The 27500-nt window shown below is 47.1% G+C and overlaps 1 protein-coding gene across 2 annotated transcripts in view; it reads right to left on the bottom strand.

The window, feature by feature from the left end:
* LOC135574386 (GDNF family receptor alpha-4-like) overlaps window positions 1–27500 on the bottom strand; it is a 780873-nt gene that overhangs the window by 691203 nt on the left and 62170 nt on the right. Inside the window, exon 6 of one of the 2 annotated variants that reach the window (XM_065025977.1) lies at window positions 13269–13378. The exons of the other annotated variant lie outside the window; for it this stretch is intronic. Within the exon in view, the coding sequence (XP_064882049.1) occupies window positions 13269–13378 (110 nt within the window). The remainder of the gene's footprint in view (window positions 1–13268; window positions 13379–27500) is intronic. 2 annotated transcript variants of the gene reach the window in all.

Genomic DNA, 27500 nt, shown 5'->3' with positions numbered 1-27500 from the left:
TGTGGTATAGGGTTAGGGTTAGGGTTAGATGTGCTATAGGGTTAGGGTTAGGGTTAGATGTGCTATAGGGTTAGGGTTAGATGTGCTATAGGGTTAGGGTTAGATGTGCTATAGGGTTAGGGTTAGATGTGCTATAGGGTTAGGGTTAGATGTGCTATAGGGTTAGGGTTAGGGTTAGATGTGCTATAGGGTTAGGGTTAGGGTTAGATGTGCTATAGGGTTAGGGTTAGGGTTAGATGTGCTATAGGGTTGGGGTTAGGGTTAGATGTGCTATAGGGTTAGGGTTAGATGTGCTATAGGGTTAGGGTTAGGGTTAGATGTGCTATAGGGTTAGGGTTAGATGTGCTATAGGGTTAGGGTTAGGGTTAGATGTGCTATAGGGTTAGGGTTAGGGTTAGATGTGCTATAGGGTTAGGGTTAGGGTTAGATGTGCTATAGGGTTAGGGTTAGATGTGCTATAGGGTTAGGGTTAGGGTTAGATGTGCTATAGGGTTAGGGTTAGGGTTAGATGTGCTATAGGGTTAGGGTAAGATGTGCTATAGGGTTAGGGTTAGGGTTAGATGTGCTATAGGGTTGGGGTTAGGGTTAGATGTGCTATAGGGTTAGGGTTAGATGTGCTATAGGGTTAGGGTTAGGGTTAGATGTGCTATAGGGTTAGGGTTAGATGTGCTATAGGGTTAGATGTGCTATAGGGTTAGGGTTAGGGTTAGATGTGCTATAGGGTTAGGGTTAGATGTGCTATAGGGTTAGGGTTAGGGTTAGATGTGCTTTAGAAACTGTCTGTTTGAAGGTTCACTTGGTTGTTCTGAAGTGCATCCCAAATGGCACCCTATTCCCAGAGGGTTCTGGTCAAAAGTAGTGAACTACATAGGGAATAGGGTTCTATAAGGTTCTGGCAAAAGTAGGACACTATATAGGGAATAGGGTTCTATAAGGTTCTGGTCAAAAGTAGTGCACTACACAGGGAATAGGGTTCTATAAGGTTCTGGTCAAAAGTAGGACACTACATAGGGAATAGGGTTCTATAAGGTTCTGGTCAGAAGTAGGACACTACATAGGGAATAGGGTTCTATAAGGTTCTGGTCAAAAGTAGTGCACTACACAGTGAATAGGGTTCTATAAGGTTCTGGTCAAAAGTAGGACACTACATAGGGAATAGGGCTCCATTTAGGAAGCAGGTGTTGTTGTGATCTCTCTGGGCTGTTGAATCGGGGAATGATTGACGCTAGCTTTCGTGATGATGGCCTGGTAGCTAGTAATTGTAGCTTTTCTTCAAATTGCTGCACTTATTAAGGTGCTAAAACTAGGAGACAACAACAGTCAACTGCTGTTTGAGATGTCTGGAATGGACCATGACTAGGGCGCTTTCTCTCATTCTTTACTTTATCCTCTCTCTCTCTTTCTCTCCCTCTGACAGGACACAGACTCTCTCTGTCTCTCCCTCTTTCTCTCTCTCCTCTCTCACGTTATCTCTCTATCCTCTGACAGGACACAGACTCTCTCTGTCTCTCCCTCTTTCTCTCTCTCCTCTCTCACAGACTCTCTCTGTCTCTCCCTCTTTCTCTCTCTCCTCTCTCACGTTATCTCTCTATCCTCTGACAGAACACAGACTCTCTCTGTCTCTTCACTCTCTCCCTCTTTCTCTTACAGTCTCTCTCTCTCAGTCTCTCTCCCTCTTTCTCATCTGACAGAAAACAGACTCTCTCATCTTTCTTTCTTTCTCTCGCTCTCTCTTTCTCTCAGAACATAGTGTGTCTCCTGTCAATTCAATTCAATTCAATTCAAGGGCTTTATTGGCATGGGAAACATATGTTAACATTCCCAAAGCAAGTGAAGTAGACAATAAACAAAAGTGAAATAAACAATAAAACGAACAGTAAACATTACACTCACAGAAGTTCCAAAAATGTAAATGTAATATTATGTCTATATACAGTGTTATAATGATGTGCAAATAGTTAAAGTACAAAAGGGAAAATAAATATGAGTTGTATTTACAATTGTCATGACTTCTTCCGAAGTCGATGCCTCCTTGTTCGGGTGGTGCTCGGCGGTCGACGTCGCCGGTCTTCTAGCCATCATTGATCTACGTTTCATTTTCCATTGGTTTTGTCTTCTCTTCCTACACACCTGGTTCCAATCCCATTCATTACCTGTTGGTGCGCGACGGGTTCTTGTACCCACATTTATTTTATTATGGTCGTTGGTTTTGGAGTTTTTGTTTTAAGTTGTTAAAATACTCCCTTTATACCAAGTTTGATTCACCTGCGCCTGACTTCATTGCCACCTACACACACGACATGACAACAATGGTGTTTGTTCCTCACTGGTTGCCCTTTTTCTTGTGGCACCTGAAGGCTCTGTTTACCTCGGCTCCTGTGTTGGCGCATCCGGATCCCTCTTTGGCGTTCATAGTGGAGGTGGACGCCTCCGAGGCTGGGATAGGAGCTGTGCTCTCTCAGCGCTCGGGTACGCCACCGAAACTCCGCCCCTGTGCCTTCTTCTCTAAGAAGCTCAGCCCGGCGGAGCGAAACTATGACGTGGGGGACCGGGAGCTGTTGGCTGTCGTTAAAGCTTTGAAGGCATGGAGACATTGGCCTCAGTGGCCTTTAACACCCCTTTCTCATCTGGAATGACCACCGCAATCTGGAGTACATCCGGGAGGCGAGGAGATTGAACCCTCGTCAGGCAAGGTGGGCCATGTTTTTCACCCGTTTTGTGTTTACCCTCTCTTACAGACCAGGCTCCCAGAACGTTAAGGCAGACGCACTGTCCCGGCTGTATGACACAGAGGAGCGGTCCATGGATCCCACTCCCATACTCCCTCTTGTTTGGTGGCGCCGGTAGTGTGGGAGCTGGACGTGGATATTGAGCGGGCGTCACGTGCAGAGCCCGTTCCCCCTCAGTGTCCAGCAGGGCGTCTGTACGTTCCGTCTGCTGTCTGTGACCGGCTGATCTATTGGACCCACACGTCACCCTCCTCTGATCATCCTGGGATCGGTCGGACGGTACGCTGTCTTAGTGGGAAGTACTGCTGGCCCACTTTAGCTAAGGACGTGAGGGTTTATGTTTCCTCCTGCTCGGTGTGCGCCCAGTGCAAGGCTCCTAGACATCTGCCCAGAGGTAAGTTACAACCCTCGTTCCACAATGGCTGTGGTCACACCTGTCAGTGGATTTTATAACCGATCTTCCACCTTCATCCTGGTCGTTGTCCTGTTGTCTTCTTCCTCTGCCGGTCTCCCTACGGCCCTACAGACTGCAGAGGCCCTGTTTACACACGTCTTCCGGCACTACGGTGTGCCTGAGGATATAGTGTCTGATCGGGGTCCCCAATTCACGTCAAGGGTCTGGAAGGTGTTCATGGAACGTCTGGGGGTCTCGGTCGGCCTTACCTCAGGTTTTCACTGCGAGAGTAACGGGCCGGTAGAGAGAGTTAATCAGGATGTGGGTAGGTTTCTGAGGTCTTATTGCCAGGACAGGCCGGGGGAGTAGGCCGCGTTCGTGCCCTGGGCAGAGATGGCCGGAAGCTGGGTCCGTGGTTTGGCCAATTAAAGTCCTGAGGAGAGTGAACGAGGTATGTTATAGGTTACAGATTCCCTCCGATTACCGTATTAACCTCTCGTTCCATGTGTCTCTCCTCAGGCCGGTGGTGGCTGGTCCACTCCAGGAGGCTGAGATGCGGGAGGTTCCTCCGCCCCTTCTGGATATCGAGGGGGTCCCGGCCTCTCCGTTCGATCCATCCTGGATTCGAGACATCGGGCGAGGGGCCTTCAGTACCTCGTGGACTGTGGGTCCGGAGGAGAGATGCTGGGTTCCGGTGTATTAGATCCTTCCATGCTGCGAGTATTCCACCCTCATCCTCCGGATCGCCCTGCGCCTCATCATCCGGATCACCCTGCACCTCATCATCCGGATCGCCCTGCGCCTCATCATCCGGATCGCCCTGCGCCTCATCCTCCGGATCGCCCTGCGCCTCATCATCCGGATCGCCCTGCGCCTCATCATCCGGATCGCCCTGCGCCTCATCCTCCGGATCGCCCTGCGCCTCATCATCCGGAATGTCCCAGAGGCCTGTGGGTCTATAAATATGAATTGTATTTACTTCTTCCGAAGTCGATGCCTCTCCTTGTTCGGCCGGTGCTCGGCGGTCGACGTCGCCGGTCTTCTAGCCATCATTGATCTATGTTTAATTTTCCATTGGTTTTGTCTTGTCTTCCTTCACACCTGGTTCCAATCCCATTCATTACATGTTGTGTATTTAACCTTCTGTTTCCCCTCATGTCCTTGTCAGAGATTGTTTGTTGTTATGTTCATGTTTTATGGATTGGTGCGCAACGGGTTCTTGTTCCTACGCCTGACTTCCCTGCCACCTACACACACGACATGATAACAATGGTGTTTATTCTAGTTGCCAGTAGTTGCCCTTTTCTTGGTCACAAATCTTGCTTGCACACTGTGGTATCTCACACAGTAGATATGGGAGTTGTATTTTCTAATTCTTTGTGGATCTGTGTAATCTGAGGGAAATATGTGTCTCTAATATGGTCATACATTTGGCAGGAGGTTAGGAAGTGCAGTTTCCACCTCATGTTGTGGGCAGTGTGCACATAGCCTGTCTTCTCTTGAGAGCCAGGTCTGCCAACGGCGGCCTTTCTCAATAGCAAGGCTATGCTCACTCAGTCTGTACATAGTCAAAGCTCTCCTTAATTTTGGGTCAGTCACAGTGGTCAGGTATTCTGCACTAATAGGTAATGTAGTTTAGTTTTGACTGTTGTTGTAACTTGTTTTCTGATTGATTTTTCTGGTCCTGAGAAACCAAATAGCATTCTAGTTTGCTCTGTTTTTTTATTAATTCTTTCCAATGTGTCAAGTAATTATCTTTTTGTTTTCTCATGATTTGGTTGGGTCTAATTGTGTTGCTGTCCTGGGGCTCTGTAGGGTGTGTTTGTGTTTATGAACTGAGACTGAGGCTTCAGTGTGTTAGTAGAACAGGTTAGTGAACTCAGCCCCAGGACCAGCTGGGTGAGGGGACTCTTTTCTTTGCTCAGCTCTTGGCATTGCAGGGCTTGGTAATGATATGAGAGGGGGTCACTGTATTTTAGATGTTTCCAAAACTGAATTGCTCTTTTTTGAGTTTTTATTATTAGTGGATATTGGCCTAATTCTGCCCTGCATTCATTGTTTGTAGTTTTCCTCTGGACGTGTGGGAGAATCTTACAGAACTCTCCATGCAGGATTTCAAGGGGGTGTTTGTCTCATTGGGTAAAATCTTGTTTTGCAAGTGGACCCCACACCTTGCTGCTATAAAGTGCATTTTACAAGTTGAATTAGTTTTTTAATGGTGTAGAATGCCCTGCTGGTTTTCACTCCCAGTTCATTCACTTCCTCATGTAGGTGTCCAGTAGAGCTGATATTTAAACCTCAGGAACTGTAGTGTGTACAGTACTCTATATATTTAAACCTCAGGAACTGTAGTGTGTACAGTACTCTATATATTTAAACCTCAGGAACTGTAGTGTGTACAGTACTCTATATATTTAAACCTCAGGAACTGTAGTGTGTACAGTACTCTATATATTTAAACCTCAGGAACTGTAGTGTGTACAGTACTCTATATATTTAAACTTAAGTAATCGTAGTGTTAGAGTTTAATGGCTGTGATAGGAGATGTGATGTGGCGCTACCTGAAAATGGTTGCCTAGCAATGATTAACAACCAATTTGACGGAGCTTGAAGAATTGAAAATAATAAATGGGCAAATGTTGCACAATCCGGGTGTAGAAATCTCTTAGAGACTTAACCAGAGAGACTCACAGATGTAATGGTGCATTTGGTTGTAATATCATCACCTTTTGAAGAGCAATTTCCAATTATTCCACGAAACAAAACTATTTGATCTATCAGAGTTATACAGGAAGTAACTGCATGCTTTTCATGATCAGTAAAAATCAATTGATCCTGTATTTTCAGATACTTAGAGCAGACTCACGATATCTCTCAACATTGGCCACTATTAATTGGATGTTTGAGTGATATAAAATGATAGTAAACTACACCCGGCAAGTATTCAGGTTCATTTCCTGTGTGGGCTCTGCCTGTCAAGCAGCAGAAGGGAACATGTGTTTGCTGATAATGTTTACTTTGCTACTGGTCGAAACTTGGCTAAACATTGTGGTAAAGTAGATCTAATGTAGGTAGCGAAGTTAAACAACATCCCCTTTTCAACATTGTTTTGAAGAGGGTTTAATTACGAATTGCTACTGACAGACATGAGGCTACATTGACTGATGTATCACGTCGTGATTATTTTAGTGACAGATCTCAGGCCATCGTGATTGATTGAAGAAACAAATATTTAAAGTGGGCTTTTGTCCATAAACAGTCTTTCTTTAGCCAGCAGGAAGTAGATTTGTGCAGTCAACCTTTCTACCTGTGTTTAACCTCTTAAACCCGTGGCATCCTTTGTTTTATCACAGGAGACAGTTGTATTACAAATCACTGTATTCTTTACCAAAAGGTTGGCTGGACCTCTTTAAAGTCACGTAGATAACATCATTACACTCTTTTTGTTTACAAAGCCCTGCTCCAAAACCTTCCGATTTACATTAATTCACTGTTAAGATTTAAAATGACAAGTTATCAAACCTGTTCACAGGGTTAAGTATTCCGACTCCTTTGGTAAGTAAAGCCTTTAGTTGTCTTGCTCCTCTCTTGGAATGATCTCCACAATACATTGAGAATAGATGCATTCATATCCCTGGGGGCATCTACAGCTGCATTCATATCCCTGGGGGCATCTACAGCTGCATTCATATCCCTGGGGGCATCTACAGCTGCATTCATATCCCTGGGGGCATCTACAGCTGCATTCATATCCCTGGGGGCATCTACAGCTGCATTCATATCCCTGGGGGCATCTAGAGCTGCATTCATATCCCTGGGGGCATCTACAGCTGCATTCATATCCCTGGGGGCATCTACAGCTGCAGTCATATCCCTGGGGCCATCTACAGCTGCATTCATATCCCTGGGGGCATCTAGAGCTACATTAGTGTCCCTGGGGGCATCTACAGCTGCAGTCATATCCCTGGGGCCATCTACAGCTGCATTCATATCCCTGGGGGCATCTACAGCTGCATTCATATCCCTGGGGGCATCTAAAGCTGCATTCATATCCCTGGGGAAATCTACAGCTGCATTCATATCCCTGGGGGCATCTACAGCTGCATTCATATCCCTGGGGGCATCTACAGCTGCATTCGTGTCCCTGGGGGCATCTACAGCTGCATTCGTGTCCCTGGGGGCATCTACAGCTGCATTCATATCCCTGGGGGCATCTAGAGCTGCATTCGTGTCCCTGGGGGCATCTACAGCTGCATTCATATCCCTGGGGGCATCTAGAGCTGCATTCATATCCCTGGGGGCATCTACAGCTGCATTCGTGTCCCTGGGGGCATCTACAGCAGCATTCCTTTTCTCTGGGGGCATCTACAGCTGCATTCATATCCCTGGGGGCATCTAAAGCTGCATTCATATCCCTGGGGGCATCTAGAGCTGCATTCATATCCCTGGGGGCATCTACAGCTGCATTCGTGTCCATGGGGGCATCTAGAGCTGCATTCATATCCCTGGGGGCATCTACAGCTGCATTCATATCCCTGGGGGCATCTACAGCTGCATTCATATCCCTTGTCAGATGTTGCTATGGAATAATGAAGTATAATTACAAGCATTTCATAAGTGTTAAAGGCTTTTATTGACTATTACATGAAGTTGATGCAAAGAGTCAATATTTTACATTTACATTTAAGTCATTTAGCAGACGCTCTTATCCAGAGCGACTTACAAATTGGTGCATTCACCTTATGACATCCAGTGGAACAGCCACTTTACAATAGTGCATCTAAATTTTTAAGGGGGTGAGAAGGATTACTTTATCCTATCCTAGGTATTCCTTAAAGAGGTGGGGTTTCAGGTGTCTCCGGAAGGTGGTGATTGACTCCGCTGTCCTGGCGTCGTGAGGGAGTTTGTTCCACCATTGGGGGGCCAGAGCAGCGAACAGTTTTGACTGGGCTGAGCGGGAACTGTACTTCCTCAGTGGTAGGGAGCGAGCAGGCCAGAGGTGGATGAACGCAGTGCCCTTCTTTGGGTGTAGGGCCTGATCAGAGCCTGGAGGTACTGAGGTGCCGTTCCCGGTGTTGCAGTGTTGACTCTTCTTTTTCAAGACCTCTGCAATCCGCCCTGGCATGCTGTCAATTAACTTCTGGGCCACATCCTGACTGATGGCAGCCCATTCTTGTATAATCAATGTTTGGAGTTTGTCAGAATGTGTGGGTTTTTGTTTGTCCACCGCCTCTTGAGGATTGACCACAAGTTCTCAATGGGATTAAGGTCTGGGGAGTTTCCTGGCCATGGACCCAAAATATCGATGTTTTGTTCCCCGAGCCACTTAGTTATCACTTTTGCCTTATGGCAAGGTGCTCCATCATGCTGGAAAAGGCATTGTTCGTCACCAAACTGTTCCTGGATGGTTGGGAGAAGTTGCTCTCAGAGGATATGTTGGTACCATTCTTTATTCATGGCTGTATTCTTAGGCAAAATTGTGAGTGAGCCCACTCCCTTGGCTGAGAAGCAACCCCACACATGAATGGTCTCAGGATGCTTTACTGTTGGCATGACACAGGACTGATGGTAGTTCTCACCTTCTCTTCTCCGGACAAGCTTTTTTCCGGAGGCCCCAAACAATCGGAAAGGGGATTCATCAGAGAAAATGACTTTACCCCAGTCCTCAGCAGTCCAATCCCTGTACCTTTTGCAGAATATCAGTCTGTCCCTGATGTTTTTCCTGGAGAGAAGTGGCTTCCTTGCTGCCCTTCTTGACACCAGGCCATCCTCCAAAAGTCTTCGCCTCACTGTGCGTGCAGATGCTCTCACACCTGCCTGCTGCCATTCCTGAGCAAGCTCTGTACTGGTGGTGTCCCGAACTCGCAGCTGAATCAACTTTAGGAGACGGTCCTGGTGCTTGCTAGACTTTCTTGGGCGCCCTGAAGCCTTCTTCACAACACAGCTTTTTTTGTGCAAAGCAAGGATGACGGCACGTGTTTCCTTGCAGGTAACCATGGTTGACAGAGGAAGAACAATGATTCCAAGCACCAGCCTCCTTTTGAAGCTTCCAGTCTGTTATTCGAACTCAATCAGCATTGCAGAGTGATCTCCAGCCTTGTCCTCATCAGCACTCACACCTGTGTTAACGAGAGAATCACTGACATGAATGTCAGCTGGTCCTTTTGTGACAGGGCTGAAATGCAGTGAAAATGCTTTTTTGGGGGATTCGGTTCATTTGCATCTCAAAGAGGAACTGTTCAATTAATTGCAATTCATCTGATCACTCAGCATAACATTCTGGAGTACATGCAAATTGCCATCATACAAACTGAGGCAGCAGACTTTGTGAAAATGTATATTTGTGTCATTCTCCAAACTTTTGGCCACGACTGTGTATTGTGTATATTTATTAATATTATTATATTTATGTTTGGTTTGGTTTATATTTGATGTGTTTTATTAAATTGTATATGTAGAAAATAAATAAATAGAAAATGAATTAGGCTATTGTAGAAGAGACACTGGTCTCAATGGTGACTCCCTGATTACATAAAGGTAAATAGAAAATGAATTAGGCTATTGTAGAAGAGACACTGGTCTCAATGGTGACTCCCTGATTACATAAAGGTAAATAGAAAATGAATTAGGCTATTGTAGAAGAGACACTGGTCTCAATGGTGACTCCCTGATTACATAAAGGTAAATAGAAAATGAATTAGGCTATTGTAGAAGAGACACTGGTCTCAATGGTGACTCCCTGATTACATAAAGGTAAATAGAAAATGAATTAGGCTATTGTAGAAGAGACACTGGTCTCAATGGTGACTCCCTGATTACTGATTACATAAAGGTAAATAGAAAATGAATTAGGCTATTGTAGAAGAGACACTGGTCTCAATGGTGACTCCTGATTACATAAAGGTAAATAGAAAATGAATTAGGCTATTGTAGAAGAGACACTGGTCTCAATGGTGACTCCCTGATTACATAAAGGTAAATAGAAAATGAATTAGGCTATTGTAGAAGAGACACTGGTCTCAATGGTGACTCCCTGATTACATAAAGGTAAATAGAAAATGAATTAGGCTATTGTAGAAGAAGAGACTTAGACTAAGACCAAGACTTATTATAAATAATTTATACTGTACATACCTCTTCTTTGGGATAGGGGGCAGCATTTTTCACTTTTGGATGAAAAGCATGCCCAGAGTAAACTGCCTCCTACTCTGTCCCAGATGCTAATACATGCATAGTACTATTAGTATTGGATAGAAAACACTCTGAAGTTTCAAAAAATGTTTGAATGATGTCTGTGAGTATAACAGAACTCATATGGCAGGCAGAAACCTGAGAAAAATACCTATCAGGGAGTGGGAAATCTGAAATCTCAGCCCCTATTGAATACACAGTGGGATATGGGTCATGTTGCACTTCCTAAGGCTTCCACTAGATGTCAACCGTCTTTAGTATGTTGTTTCAGGCTTCTACTGTGAAGGATGGGAGCTATTTGAGTCAGTGGTCTGGCAGAGTGCCTTGGCCTTGTGACGCGCTGTCACAAGCCCAAGCTCTCGTTCCATTGCTTTTCTACAGACAATGTAAGTCTCCGGTTGGAAACATTGAACATTTATGATAAAAACATACTAAAGATTGACTCTATACTGACAAGTTTCTACGACCTGTTATATAACATTTTGACTTTTCGCCCGACGTTCGGACTCATTATGTACATAATGTTTCCGATACGGTGATACTGGATATCATGTTTCCGATACGGTGATACTGGATATCATGTTTCCGATACGGTGATACTGGATATCATGTTTCCGATACGGTGATACTGGATATCATGTTTCCGATACGGTGATACTGGATATCATGTTTCCGATACGGTGATACTGGATATCATGTTTCCGATACGGTGATACTGGATATCATGTTTCGATACGGTGATACTGGATATCATGTTTCCGATACGGTGATACTGGATATCATGTTTCGGTGATACTGGATATCATGTTTCCGACGGTGATACTGGATATCATGTTTCCGATACGGTGATACTGGATATCATGTTTCCGATACGGTGATACTGGATATCATGTATCATGTTTCCGATATCATGTTTCCGGTGATACTGGATATCATGTTTCCGATACGGTGATACTGGATATCATGTTTCCGATACGGTGATACTGGATATCATGTTTCCGATACGGTGATACTGGATATCATGTTTCCGATACGGTGATACTGGATATCATGTTTCCGATACGGTGATACTGGATATCATGTTTCCGATACGGTGATACTGGATATCATGTTTCCGATACGGTGATACTGGATATCATGTTTCCGATACGGTGATACTGGATATCATGTTTGTTGATACCGATACGGTGATACTGGATATCATGTTTCCGATACGGTGATACTGGATATCATGTTTCCGATACGGTGATACTGGATATCATGTTTCGATACGGTGATACTGGATATCATGTTTCCGATACGGTGATACTGGATATCATGTTTCCGATACGGTGATACTGGATATCATGTTTCCGATACGGTGATACTGGATATCATGTTTCCGATACTGGATATCATGTTTCCGCGGTGATACTGGATATCATGTTTCCGATACGGTGATACGGTGATACTGGATATCATGATATACTGGATATCATGTTTCCGATACGGTGATACTGGATATCATGTTTCCGATACGGTGATACTGGATATCATGTTTCCGATACGGTGATACTGGATATCATGTTTCGATACGGTGATACTGGATATCATGTTTCCGATACGGTGATACTGGATATCATGTTTCGATACGGTGATACTGGATATCATGTTTGATACGGTGATGGATATCATGTTTCCGATACGGTGATACTGGATATCATGTTTCCGATACGGTGATACTGGATATCATGTTTCCGATACGGTGATACTGGATATCATGTTTTACGGTGATACGATCACGGTGATACTGGATATCATGTTTCCGATACGGTGATACTGGATATCATGTTTCCGATACGGTGATACTGGATATCATGTTTCCGATACGGTGATACTGGATATCATGTTTCCGATACGGTGATACTGGATATCATGTTTCCGATACGGTGATACTGGATATCATGTTTCCGATACGGTGATACTGGATATCATGTTTCCGATACGGTGATACTGGATATCATGTTTCCGATATTTTCTTCAAAAATGTTCTTCAGACACCCGACAACGCCGAAATCCACCCGACAACGCCGAAATCCACCCGACAACGCCGAAATCCACCCGACAACGCCGAAATCCACCCGACAATCGCCAAGAGAAAGAGGACACAGGGCGGGGTGCCTCGTAAGGATCCGCCGACAGGGAAATCTGCCCTTACCATCAATATTACTTGCCAACGTACAATCATTGACATTGACAATAAATTAGACGAAGTACGAAGTGCCCCACCCCCACGGTGCCCCACCCCCACGGTGCCCCATGAAACCAGTGTGCCCCACCCCCACGGTGCCCCATGAAACCAGTGTGTGTTAGGACTACTTTACCCATGAGGCCAGTGTTGTTATGAAGACCTTTACCCATGAGGCCAGTGTGTTAGGACTACTTTACCCATGAGGCCAGTGTGTTAGGACTACTTTACCCATGAGGCCAGTGTGTTAGGACTACTTTACCCATGAAGCCAGTGTGTTAGGACTACTTTACCCATGAGGCCAGTGTGTTAGGACTACTTTACCCATGAGGCCAGTGTGTTAGGACTACTTTACCCATGAAGCCAGTGTGTTGACTACTTTACCCATGAAGCCAGTGTGTTAGGACTACTTTACCCATGAGGCCAGTGTGTTAGGACTACTTTACCCATGAGGCCAGTGTGTGTTAGGACTACTTTACCCATGAGGCCAGTGTGTTAGGACTACTTTACCCATGAGGCCAGTGTGTTAGGACTACTTTACCCATGAGGCCAGTGTGTTAGGACTACTTTACCCATGAGGCCAGTGTGTTAGGACTACTTTACCCATGAAGCCAGTGTGTTAGGACTACTTTACCCATGAGGCCAGTGTGTTAGGACTACTTTACCCATGAGGCCAGTGTGTTAGGACTACTTTACCCATGAAGCCAGTGTGTTAGGACTACTTTACCCATGAGGCCAGTGTAGGACAGGAGGCAGGCTGCGTAGTTGTCCTGTTTGCAGCCACTGGCAAAGTGTTCTGAGGGCTGACAGTCGTACTGGAACTGGGCCCAGCGGGACCTGGGTGGGGGACACAAGAGAACAACCATCATTCTCTATCTCCCCTTCCTCCCCTGTCTCCTCTGTCCTCTGTCCATTCCCTGTCTCCTTTCCCTCCCCTGTCTCCTCTGTCCTCTGTCCATTCCCTGTCTCCCCTTCCTCTCCCCTTCCCCCCTGTCTCCCTGTCCTCTGTCCTCCCCCCCTTTCCCCTCCCCTGATCTCTGTCCATTCCCTGTCTCCTCCCCTGTCTCCCTCTGTCCTCTGTCCATTCCTGTCTCCTTCCCCTCCCCCCTCCCCCTGTCCTCCCCTCCTTCCTCCCCTGTCTCTCCTCCCCTGTCCTGTCCCCTGTCCTCCATTCCCTGTCTGTCTCCCCCTTCTCCTCTGTCCTCTGTCCATTCCCTGTCTCCTTTCCCTCCCCTGTCTCCCCCTGTCCATTCCCTGTCTCCTTTCCCTCCCCTGTCTCCCCTTCCTCCCCTGTCTCCTCTGTCCTCTGTCCATTCCCCTGTCTCCTTTCCCCTGTCCTCCCCTGTCCATTCCCTGTCCCTTCCTCCCCTGTCTCCCCTTCCTCTCCTCTGTCTCCCTCTGTCCTCCCTGTCCTCCTCCCTGTCCTCTGTCCATTCCCTGTCTCCTTTCCCTCCCCTGTCTCCCCTTCCTCCCCTGTCTCCTCTGTCCTCTGTCCATTCCCTGTCTCCTTTCCCTCCCCTGTCTCCCCTCTTCCTCCCCTGTCTCCTCTGTCCTCTGTCCATTCCCTGTCATTCCCTGTCTCCTTTCTCCTCCCCCTTTCCCTCCCCCTGTCTCCCCTTCCTCCCCTGTCTCCTCTGTCCTCTGTCCATTCCCTGTCTCCTTTCCTCTCCCTGTCTCCCCTCTCTCTCCTCCCATTGTCTCCTTTCCCTCCCCTGTCTCTCCTCCCCTGTCTCCTCTGTCCATTCCCTGTCTCCTTTCCCTCCCCTGTCTCCCTGTCTCCTCTCTGTCCTCCCTGTCTCCTTTCCCCCTGTCCCTCCTCCCTGTCTCCTCTGTCCTCTGTCCATTCCCTCCCCCTGTCTCCCCTTTCCCTGTCCTCTGTCTCCCCCTCCCTCCCCTTCCTCCCTCCTCTGTCCTCTGTCCATTCCCCCTGTCTCCTCTGTCCCTTCCATTCCCTGTCTCCTTTCCCTCCCCTGTCTCCCCTCCTCCCCTGTCTCCTCTGTCCTCTGTCCTCCCCTGTCCTTTTCCCCCTCCCCTGTCTCCTCTTCCCTGTCCCCCTCCCTCCTGTCTCCCCTTCCTCCCCTCCCTGTCTCCTCTGTCCCTGTCCATTCCTTCCTTTCCCCTGTCTCCTCTGTCCTCTGTCCATTCCCTGTCCCTCTCCCTGTCCTCTGTCCATTCCCTGTCTCCTTTCCCTCCCCTGTCTCCCCTTCCTCCTCTGTCCTCTGTCCATTCCCTGTCTCCTTTCCCTCCCCTGTCTCCCCTTCCCTCCCCTCCTCCCCTGTCTCCTCTGTCCTCTGTCCATTCCCTGTCTCCTTTCCCTCCCCTGTCTCCCCCCTTCCTCCCCCTCCTCCCCTGTCTCCTCTGTCCTCTGTCCATTCCCTGTCTCCTTTCCCTCCCCTGTCTCCCCTTCCTCCCCTCCTCCTCTGTCCTCTGTCCATTCCCTGTCTCCTTTCCCTCCCCTGTCTCCCCTTCCTCCCCTGTCTCCTCCTCTGATTCCTGTCTCCTCCTCCCCTGTCTCCCCTTCCATTCCCCTGTCTCCTCCTCTGTCCATTCCCCTCCCCTGTCTCCCTGTCCTGTCCCCTGTCTCTGTCCTCTGTCCATTCCCTGTCTCCTTTCCCTCCCCTGTCTCCTCTGTCCTCTGTCCATTCCCTGTCTCCTTTCCCTCCCCTGTCTCCTCTGTCCTCTGTCCATTCCCTGTCTCCTTTCCTCCCCCTTCCTCCCTCTTCCTCCTTTCCTCCCCTGTCTCCCTGTCTCCCTCTGTCCATTCCCTGTCTCCTTTCCCTCCCCTGTCTCCCCCTTCCTCCCCTGTCTCCTCTGTCCTCTGTCCATTCCCTGTCTCCTTTCCCTCTCTGTCCCTGTCCATTCCCTGTCTCCTTTCCCTCCCCTGTCTCCCTCTGTCCTCCCCTGTCTCCATCTCCCTGTCTCCATTCCCTGTCTCCTTTCCCTCCCCTGTCTCCTCTGTCCTCTGTCCATTCCCTGTCTCCTTTCCCTCCCCTGTCTCCTTTCCCCTCCCCTGTCTCCTCTGTCCTCTCCATTCCCTGTCTCCTTTCCCTTCCCTGTCTCCTCCCCTGTCTCCTCCCCTGTCCTCTGTCCATTCCCTGTCTCCTTTCCCTCTGTCTCCCCTTCCTCCCCTTCCTCTGTCCTCTGTCCCCTGTCTCCTTTCCCTCCCCTGTCTCCTCTGTCCTCTCCTGTCTCCTTTCCCCTCCCCTGTCCTCCCCTCCTCTCCTCTGTCCATTCCCTGTCTCCTTTTCCCCTGTCTCCCCTTCCTTTCCCTCCCCTGTCTCCCCTTCCTCCCCTGTCTCCTCTGTCTCCTCTGTCCATTCCCTGTCTCCTTTCCCTCCCCTGTCTCCCCTTCCTCCCCTGTCTCCTCTGTCCTCTGTCCATTCCCTGTCTCCTTTCCCTCCCCTGCCTCCCCTGTCTCCTCTGTCCTCTGTCCATTCCCTGTCTCCTTTCTCCCCTGTCTCCTCTGTCCTCTGTCCATTCCCTGTCTCCTTTCCCTCCCCTCCCCTGTCTCCCCCTTCCTCCCCTGTCCCCTGTCTCCTCTGTCCTCTGTCCATTCCATCCTCTGTCTCCTTTCCCTCCCCTGTCTCCCCTTCCTCCCCTGTCCCTGTCCTCTGTCCATTTCCCTGTCCATTCCTCCTCCCCTGTCTCCCCTTTCCCCCTGTCTCCTCTCCATTCCCTGTCTCCCCTGTCCCTTTCCCTCCCCTGTCTCCTCCCTCCCTGTCCTCTGTCCATTCCCTGTCTCCTTTCCCTCCCCCTCCCCTGTCTCCCCTGTCTCCTCTGTCCCTGTCCATTCCCTGTCTCCTTTTCCCCTGTCTCCCCTTCCTCCCTCCCCTGTCTCCCCTGTCCTCTGTCCTCTGTCCATTCCCTGTCTCCGTCCCCTGTCTCCCCTTCCTCCCCCTCCTCCCCTGTCTCCTCTGTCCTCTGTCCATTCCCTGTCTCCTTTCCCTCCCCTGTCTCCTCTGTCCCTCCCCTGTCTCCTCTGTCCTCTGTCCATTCCCTGTCTCCGTCCCCTGTCTCCCCCTTCCCCTTCCTCCCCCCTCTGTCCATTCCCTGTCCCTCCTCCCTCCCCTGTCCTCTGTCCCCCTTCCCCCTGTCTCCTCTGTCCTCTGTCCATTCCCTGTCTCCTTTCCCTCCCCTGTCTCCCCTTCCTCCTCTGACTGCCAGTCAGTTAATACTGTCTGACAGGAGTAAGTTAAAAGTTTAAGGGACTGAGACTGGGTATCTACTGGGCTGATGTATGGAACAGTACTGAGACGAGCCATAGCAAGGATCATTTGTTTGATTTAGAATTTGGCCTCACTGCTATTATCATGACAGAAACGCATTGAATAACATATTCATCTCTACACAGATGGACATAGTGTGTAGCTGTTACATGCGCCTCTGGGAAGAGGGAACGCAACTCCCTGCTACAACTCAACTTCCCGTGGAGGTAGAGAGGTATATGACTGTAGGTGGAGGTAGAGAGGTATGTGACTGTAGGTGGAGGTATAGAGGTATGGGACTGTAGGTAGAGGTATGTGACTGTAGGTGGAGGTAGAGAGGTATGTGACTGTAGGTGGAGGTATAGAGGTATGGTACTGTAGGTGGAGGTATAGAGGTATGGTACTGTAGGTGGAGGTATAGATGTATGGGACTGTAGGTGGAGGTAGAGAGGTATGTGACTGTAGGTGGAGGTATAGAGGTATGTGACTGTAGGTAGAGGTATGTGACTGTAGGTGGAGGTATAGAGGTATGGGACTGTAGGTAGAGGTATGGGACTGTAGGTGGAGGTAAAGAGGTATGGGACTGTAGGTGGAGGTATAGAGGTATGGGACTGTAGGTGGAGGTAGAGGTATGGGACTGTAGGTGGAGGTAGAGGTATGGGACTGTAGGTGGAGGTAAAGAGGTATGGGACTGTAGGTGGAGGTAAAGAGGTATGGGACTGTAGGTGGAGGTATAGAGGTATGGGACTGTAGGTAGAGGTATGTGACTGTAGGTGGAGGTAAAGAGGTATGTGACTGTAGGTGGAGGTATAGAGGTATATGACTGTAGGTGGAGGTATAGAGGTATGGGACTGTAGGTGGAGGTAGAGAGGTATGTGACTGTAGGTGGAGGTATAGAGGTATGGGACTGTAGGTGGAGGTAAAGAGGTATGTTGACTGTAGGTGGAGGTATAGAGGTATGGGACTGTAGGTGGAGGTATAGAGATATGGGACTGTAGGTGGAGGTATAGAGGTATGGGACTGTAGGTGGAGGGAGGTATGTGACTGTAGGTGGAGGTATGTGACTGTAGGTGGAGGGAGGTATATAGGTGGAGGTAAAGAGTGACTGTAGGTGGAGGTAAAGAGGTATGGGACTGTAGGTGGAGGTATAGAGGTATGGGACTGTAGGTGGACTGTAGAGGTGGAGGTATAGAGGTATGGGACTGTAGGTGGAGGTATAGAGGTATGGGACTGTAGGTGGAGGTATGGGACTGTAGGTGGAGGTATAGAGGTATGGGACTGTAGGTGGAGGTAAGAGATGGGACTGTAGGTGGAGGAGAGGTATGGGACTGTAGGTGGAGGTGGAGGTAAAGAGGTATGGGACTGTAGGTGGAGACTGTATAGAGGTATGGGACTGTAGGTGGAGGTAAAGAGGTATGGGACTGTAGGTGGAGGTATAGAGGTATGGGACTGTAGGTGGAGGTAAAGAGGTATGGGACTGTAGGTGGAGGTATAGAGGTATGTGACTGTAGGTGGAGGTATAGAGGTATGGGACTGTAGGTGGAGGTAAAGAGGTATGGGACTGTAGGTGGATGGGACTGTAGGTGGAGGTAAAGAGGTATGGGACTGTAGGTGGAGGTAAAGAGGTATGGGACTGTAGGTGGAGGTAAAGAGGGGACTGTAGGTGGAGGTAAAGAGGTATGGGACTGTAGGTAGGACAGAGGTATGTGGACTGTAGGTGGAGGTATAGAGGTATGGGACTGTAGGTGGAGGTAAAGAGGTATGGGACTGTAGATGGAGGTATAGAGGTAGGGGACTGTAGGTGTGAGTAAGGATGACAAAAGGCAGAGAATTTACCGTTTACTGGGAATGTATTCCATCACACGGAAAAATGGAGAAAAGGGGCTGGACGGAACCAAAGCAAAGAAAGTAAATATCAAAGCCTCCTCTCCTACCTTACCTGCTTAACCACTACTTACCTAACTAGCACCACCTGGTGCCCTAACCAAAATACAGGGGGTGGTCCGCCCAGGTCTTACCTAGTGTGTCTAGACAGTGAATATACTACGGGTATATGTATGGGGCTGACCAATCAGCTGCTTAGAGGAATCCAGGAAGCCACCCTGAAACACACACACACGTACAAAATACACAAACCACAACAGAAACTGGGGAACAGAACAGTAGCTGTTATGACTCTGTAGGCAGCAGTTGGCAGATCGGCGGTGTTGACCTCAGACGAGTCCCGTGACGCCTGCGGGGGTTCGTGAGAGTCTCATCTTTAAATAGAGGGGTCATATTAGTTTCTAACCATTCAGACTCTGAAGACGTTTTCGTGAGAAATCCAATTTTCGGGATGTCTCATGGTCTGAAAAACACAGCTGTAGCTCTTTCATCTTCTACCCCAGATTGAGATGCAGCCCTACCATCTTCTACCCAGATTGAGATGCAGCCCTACCATCTTCTACCCCAGATTGAGATGCAGTCCTACCATCTTCCCCTTCAGATTGAGATGCAGCCCTACCATCTTCTAATCCAGATTGAGATGCAGCCCTACCATCTTCTACCCCAGATTGAGACGCAGCCCTACCATCTTCTACTCCAGATTGAGACGCAGCCCTACCTTCTTCTAATCCAGATTGAGATGCAGCCCTACCATCTTCTACCCCAGATTGAGATGCAGCCCTACCATCTTCTACCCCAGATTGAGATGCAGCCCTACCATCTTCTACCCCAGATTGAGATGCAGCCCTACCATCTTCTAATCCAGATTGAGATGCAGCCCTACCATCTTCTACCCCAGATTGAGATGCAGCCCTACCATTTTCTACCCCAGATTGAGATGCAGCCCTACCATCTTCTACCCCACATTGAGAAGCAGCCCTACCATCTTCTATCCCAGATTGAGATGCAGCCCTACCATCTTCTAAACCAGATTGAGATGCAGCCCTACCATCTTCTACTCCAGATTGAGACGCAGCCCTACCATCTTCTATCCCAGATTGAGATGCAGCCCTACCATCTTCCTATCCAGATTGAGATACAGCCCTACCATATTCTACCCCAGATTGAGATGCAGCCCTACCATCTTCTATCCCAGATTGAGATGCAGCCCTACCATCTTCCTATCCAGATTGAGATACAGCCCTACCATCTTCTAATCCAGATTGAGACGCAGCCCTACCATCTTCTACCCCAGATTGAGATGCAGCCCTACCATCTTCTAATCCAGATTGAGACGCAGCCCTACCATCTTCTAATCCAGATTGAGACGCAGCCCTACCATCTTCTAAACCAGATTGAGATGCAGCCCTACCATCTTCTACCCCAGATTGAGATGCAGCCCTACCATCTTCTCAGCCAGATTGAGATGCAGCCCTACCATCTTCTAAACCAGATTGAGATGCAGCCCTACCATCTTCTACCCCAGATTGACATGCAGCCCTACCATCTTCTCAGCCAGATTGAGACGCAGCCCTACCATCTTCTACCCCAGATTGAGATGCAGCCCTACCATCTTCTACCCCAGATTGAGATGCAGCCCTACCATCTTCTACCCCAGATTGAGATGCAGCCCTACCATCTTCTACCCCAGATTGAGATGCAGCCCTACCATCTTCTCAGCCAGATTGAGACGCAGCCCTACCATCTTCTACTCCAGATTGAGACGCAGCCCTACCATCTTCTACACCAGATTGAGATGCAGCCCTACCATCTTCTACCCCAGATTGAGACGCAGCCCTACCATCTTCTACCCCAGATTGAGATGCAGCCCTACCATCTTCTAATCCAGATTGAGACGCAGCCCTACCATCTTCTACCCCAGATTGAGACACAGCCCTACCATCTTCTACCCCAGATTGAGACACAGCCCTACCATCTTCTACCCCAGATTGAGATGCAGCCCTACCATCTTCTACCCCAGATTGAGATGCAGCCATCTTCTAAACCAGATTGAGATGCAGCCCTACCATCTTCTCAGCCAGATTGAGACGCAGCCCTACCATCTTCTACCCCAGATTGAGATGCAGCCCTACCATCTTCTACCCCAGATTGAAATGCAGCCCTACCATCTTCTACCCAGATTGAGATGCAGCCCTACCATCTTCTACCCCAGATTGAGATGCAGCCCAGATTGAGATGCAGCCCTACCATCTTCTACCCCAGATTGAGATGCAGCCCTACCATCTTCTACCCCAGATTGAGATGCAGCCCTACCATCTTCTACCCCAGATTGAGATGCAGCCCTACCATCTTCTCAGCCAGATTGAGACGCAGCCCTACCATCTTCTACTCCAGATTGAGACGCAGCCCTACCATCTTCTACACCAGATTGAGATGCAGCCCTACCATCTTCTACCCCAGATTGAGACGCAGCCCTACCATCTTCTACCCCAGATTGAGATGCAGCCCTACCATCTTCTAATCCAGATTGAGACGCAGCCCTACCATCTTCTAATCCAGATTGAGACACAGCCCTACCATCTTCTACCCCAGATTGAGACGCAGCCCTACCATCTTCTACCCCAGATTGAGATGTAGCCCTACCATCTTCTACCCCAGATTGAGATGCAGCCCTACCATCTTCTAAACCAGATTGAGATGCAGCCCTACCATCTTCTCAGCCAGATTGAGACGCAGCCCTACCATCTTCTACCCCAGATTGAGATGCAGCCCTACCATCTTCTACCCCAGATTGAAATGCAGCCCTACCATCTTCTACCCAGATTGAGATGCAGCCCTACCATCTTCTACCCCAGATTGAGATGCAGCCCTACCATCTTCTACCCAGATTGAGATGCAGCCCTACCATCTTCTACCCCAGATTGAGACGCAGCCCTACCATCTTCTACCCCAGATTGAGACGCAGCCCTACCATCTTCTACCCCAGATTGAGATGCAGCCCTACCATCTTCTAATCCAGATTGAGACACAGCCCATGCAAAAAAAACGAATATTTCTACCTTAAATTGAAAGATTTTGATGGGGATTTTTTACTAATTACATTTCTTGGGGCTCGGACATCGACTCTAGGTCATATTTGCCAACTGGAGTAAGATTGGCAACCTGCACACTGTGGAGCCCAGGGCCTTTGGTCCCTTAATCCCTCTAGAACAGGGCCTTTGGTCCCTTCATCCCTCTAGAACAGGGCCTTTGGTCCATTCATCCCTCTAGAACAGGGCCTTTGGTCCCTTCATCCCTCTAGAACAGGGCCTTTGGTCCCTTCATCCCTCTAGAACAGGGCCTTTGGTCCCTTCATCCCTCTAGAACAGGGCCTTTGGTCCCTTCATCCCTCTAGAACAGGGCCTTTGGTCCCTTCATCCCTCTAGAACAGGGCCTTTGGTCCCTTCATCCCTCTAGAACAGGGCCTTTCGTCCCTTCATCCCTCTAGAACAGGGACTTTGGTTCCTTCATCCTTCTAGAACAGGGCCTTTGGTCCCTTCATCCCTCTAGAACAGGCAGAATAATACACACACGCATGCCTGATCCACACACACAGTGGTCTGGGGCAGCAGAGTATCGATCGGCGTGACATATGACTTTTGTCTTCCTGACATCTGAAGAGGTACTAGATTAAACACTGGAGCCTGTTCTGTGAGAGGAGAGAGACTTGTGTTGCTGTCAGAGGAGAGAGAGAAAGAGAGAGAGGAGAGAGACTGTGTTGCTGTCAGATGAGAGAGAGAAAGAGAGAGAGGAGAGAGACTGTGTTGCTGTCAGAGGAGAGAGAGAAAGAGAGAGAGGAGAGAGACTGTGTTGCTGTCAGAGGAGAGAGAGAAAGAGAGAGAGAGGAGAGAGACTGTGTTGCTGTCAGATGAGAGAGAGAAAGAAAGAAAGAGAGAGACTGTGGCTGTCAGAGGAGAGAGAAAGAAAGAAAGAGAGACTGTGTTGCTGTCAGAGGCGAGAGAGAGAGGAGAGAGACTGTTCTGTCAAAGGATAGAGAGAGAGGAGAGAGACTGTTCTGTCAGAGGAGAGAGAGAGAGGAGAGAGACTGTTCTGTCAGAGGAGAGAGAGAGAGGAGAGAGACTGTTCTGTCAAAGGAGAGGAGAGAGACTGTTCTGTCAGAGGAGAGAGACGGTGTTGCTGTCAGAGGAGAGAGAGAGAGGAAAGAGACTGTTCTGTCAGAGGAGAGAGAGAGAGGAGAGAGACTGTTCTGTCAGAGGAGAGAGAGAGAGGAGAGAGACGGTGTTGCTGTCAGAGGAGAGAGAGAGAGGAGAGAGACTATTCTGTCAGAGGAGAGAGAGAGTGGAGAGAGACGGTGTTGCTGTCAGAGGAGAGAGAGAGAGGAGAGAGACTATTCTGTCAGAGGAGAGATAGAGTGGAGAGAGAGAGACTTGTGTTTCTGTCAGAGGAGAGAGAATTGACCTATCCAGCTAACATATCACATTTAAATTCTGTTAGAAAACCTAAGACAAATAAGAACAATGAAAAATGGTTTGATGAAGAATGTAAAAACCTCAGAAGGAAATCTATCCAACCAAAAACACAGAGACCCATAAACCCTGAGCCTACTCCTTCACTAAAACAGAAATACACTACGGATAAAAGAAGGAACAGCATGACAGAAAACAGTTGATCCATAGAATCAATTAATTTCTGGGAAAATTGGAAAACACAAAACAAACAACAACACGAAGAACCTCCAACCTTTTGGACATGTAACAAAAATGAACCAAGAGAAAAAAAAATACATGATCATTTACAAACCTTAGAATCAACTATTAAAGACTCCCAGAACACAGTGGACTATCCAATTACATCAGATGAACTACAGGACAAAATACAAACCCTCCAACCCAAAAAGGCCTGTAGTGTTGATGGTAATCCTAAATAAAACTATAAAATATACAGACCACAAATTCAAAATAGGCTATTCTTAAACTCTTTAACATTATCCTTAGTTCTGGCATCTTCCCCAATATTTGGAACCAAGGACTGATCACCCCAATCCACAAAAGTGGAGACAAATTTCACCCCAATAACTACCGTGGGATGTGTGTCAACAGTAACCTTGGGAAAATCCTCTGAATTATCATTAACAGCAGACTCATAAATCAAATCAAATCAAAAATCAAATCAAATCCTCAGTTACTGAGCAAAAGTCAAATGGGCTTTTATACCAAATTACTTTACGACAGAACACCAATACACACCCTAAATGACAAACACACCAACCAAAACAAAGGCAAAGTCTTCTCGTGCTTTGTTGATTTCAAAAAAGCTTTAGACTCAATTTGGCACGAGGGTCTGCTATACACATTGATGGTGTTGGGGGGAAAACACACAACATTATATACCTGTACTTTGGCCTAAACATCAGCGCCACAGGTAACTTCCACAAAGCTGTGAACAATCTGGTAGAAGGCCCTTCTTGCCTTGTCTCTGCCATCAAAAGGAACATTGAATTTGACATACCAATTAGCATCTGGCTAAAAAATACTTGAATCAGTTATACATTGCCCTTTATGATTGTGAGGTCTGGGGTCCGCACACCAACCAAGAATGGGACAATAACCCAAATGAGACTCTGTATGCAGAATTCTGCTAAAATATACTTATTGTACAACACAAAACCCCAGAGCAGAATTTTACCCGAAAATCCAGGAAAAATCAGTTAAATTCTACAACCACCTAAAAGGAAGTAATGTCCACACATTCCTTAAACAAAGCCATCACCTACAGAGAGATTAACCTAGAGAAGAGCCCCCTAAGCAAGTTGGTCCTGGGGCTCTGTTCACAAACACAAACAGACCCCACAGAGCCCCAGGACAGCAACACAATTAGACCCAACCAAATTATAAGAACGCTAAAAACTTTTATACACTGGAAAGAATCAACAAAAAAACGGAGCAAACTAGAATGCTATTTGGCCCTAAACAGAGAGTACACAGTGGCAGAATACCTGACCACTGTGACTGACCCAAACTTAAAGAAAGCTTTGACTATGTACAGACTCAGTGAGCATAGCCTTGCTATTGAGAAAGGCCGCCGTAGGCAGACATGGCTCTCAAGAGAAGACCGGCTATGTGCTCACTACCCACAAAATGAGGTGGAAACTGAGCTGCACTTCCTAACCTCCTGCCCAATGTATGACCATGTTAGAGACACATATTTCCCTCAGATTACACAGATCCACAAAGAATTCGAAAACAAATCCAATTTTGATAAACCCCCATATCTACTGGGTGAAATTCCAGTGTGCCATCACAGCAGCAATATTTGTGACCTGTTGCCACGAGAAAAGGGCAACCAGTGAAGAACAAACACCATTGTAAATACAACCCATATTTATGCTTGTTTATTTTATCTTGTGACCATATTAGAGACACATATTTCCCTCATATTACACAGATCTAATAACAGATCTAACTAATAACACGCAAAATATTGTATTTTTCTTATCTATATTGAATACATCATTTTAACATTCACAGTGTAGGTTGGAAAAAGTATGTGAACCCCCCTAGGCTAATGACTTCTCCAAAAGCTAATTGGAGTCAGGAGCAGCAGCTAACCTGCAGTCCAATCAATGAGATGAGATTGGAGATGGTTAGTGCTGCCCTGAAATATAAAAAACACTCACAAAATTTGAGTTTGCTTGCCTGATGTGAGCCTCGAACAAGAGATCTCCAACGATTAAGAATTGTTGACTTGCATAAAGCTTAAAAGGGTTACAAAAGTATCTCTAAAAGCCTTGATGTAAGGTAAGACAAACTGTCTATGAATGGAGAAAGTTAATTTATAGCTACTCTCTCTAGGAGTGGCTGTCCTGCAAAGATGACTGCAAGAGCACAGAGCAGATTGCTCAATGAGGTTAAGAAGAATCTTAGAGTGTCAGCTAAAGACTTACAGAAATCTCTGGAACATGCTAACATCTCTGTTGACGAGTCTACGATACGTAAAACACTAAACAAGAATGGTGTTCATGGGAGGACACCACGGAAGAAGCCACTGCTGTCCAAAAAAAAACATTGCTGCACGTCTGAAGTTCACAAAAGAGCCCCTGGATGTTCCACAACACTACTGGCAAAATATACTGTGGACAGATGAAACTAAAGATCAGTTGTTTGGAAGGTACACACAAGAATATGTGTAGAGAACAAAATGCACAAAACACCAAAACCAACTGTAAAGTATGGTGGAGGAAGCATCATGGTTTGGGGCTGCTCTGCTGCCTCAGGGCCTGGACAGTGTCGTGTCTTTGGCTATGCCGGATTAAGTGATATGACATGCTATTCCCATAAAATAATTTCTCCGTAATTAATATTACCTGATTGAGCTAATCCTGTAAATGTAATTAACTAGAGAGTCGGGGCATCACAAAATAATATTTATAGAGCTGTTATCTTCCAAATAAACTCTTAAAGACCTAGTAATATTTTACATCAATAGCAGTCAATATTAATCTTCATCTTAATTCAGTCTCATCTGAAAGTTGTAAATTCTTGGTTATCTGCACGAACCCTGGCTATCAATTTGAATCAGCAGTACAAAATGTAATTATTTATTTACTAAATACCTAACTAATCACACAGAATTACACATACACATAATTAAATCATAACTTGATTACAAATGACGTCATAAAGGAAAACGTCCCTAGTGGGCGGGACAGATATGACAGCTTGTTACACAAAGGAAAATGGGCTGGGTTGAGTGAAAGAGTGGGAAGACTGAGGGATAAAGTAAGAAGCTGTGCTATCGTAAATCCAATATCTTATGCATTCTAAATAACTGCCCATTTGCAAAAGGAAAATGCAATATATATTTACTCTGAGCTGCGCTTCGGTAGGTTGGTGGTAGATGGAAGGCCGTGTTGCCAAACCGAGTCCTTTGTCCTTTGAAGAACATCTCTGGTTGTCAATTGGATACGTTGTAGTAACATCGTTGGGTGATAGACGGGATACTCTGTCTGTTCCTTCCTAGCCCACGTTTGCATCTGCTGTTGCTAACTCAACGGCTAGGAGGTATCACTTCTGTAGTGAATAAGAGTTCAAAGTTCATACCATTCGCAACCAAAGCTCACGCTGATGTTGGCTTCATTCTGTAGTTATTATCTGAACCATTCTGACATAGGACCGTCGTCCTCACATCCTCGGAACAGGAGGTTATATTGCCGTCAAGGCTTTATATAGGAAGGGAGAGGAGGGCGTGTTTGAAAAGTTTTATAGCCCATGTCCCTTCACAGGGGCGGGCCACTGATTGAGCAGAGCCCTACCTTATGAAAACCCAAATCTCACATTTTAGAAGCTAAAATCACATTTCATCCCATCACGAATAATTTCATATTCAAACATTTAAATTGAACAACAATTCCATGTGAATCCGATAACTCTGATGTGTAGACTTTCCACTGTAGAGTTTATGTCATCCTATCATTGATGAGAATGTTTCAGATGACAACCGAACTGACATCATATTCATTAAGTACCACCGCATATGTTCCATTGGTCGGATTACCAGAATATAGTTAATTTACCCCCACCTTCTGATGTTCCCAGAATCTCTATGTTAACCAAGGGGTTTTCAAATGTCACATCAGTAGGGTAGAGAGAGGAAAAAGGGGGGAAGAGGTATTTATGACTGTCATAAACCTACCTACCCCCAGGCCAGCGTCATGACAACAGCTTGCTATCATTGATAGAAAAATCAATTCCCAAGTTCATCAAGACATTTTGCAGGAAAATGTTAGGCTATCTGTCCATGAATTGAAGCTCAACAGAAGTTGGGCGATGCAACAGGACAACGACCCAAAACACAGAAGTAAATGAACAACA

The sequence above is a fragment of the Oncorhynchus nerka genome, linkage group LG12 (assembly GCF_034236695.1).
Source record: "Oncorhynchus nerka isolate Pitt River linkage group LG12, Oner_Uvic_2.0, whole genome shotgun sequence".
In the NCBI taxonomy this organism is placed as follows: domain Eukaryota; kingdom Metazoa; phylum Chordata; class Actinopteri; order Salmoniformes; family Salmonidae; genus Oncorhynchus; species Oncorhynchus nerka.
The sequence above is the reverse complement of the archived record's forward strand: the minus strand, read 5'-3'. Positions and strand labels throughout refer to the sequence as shown.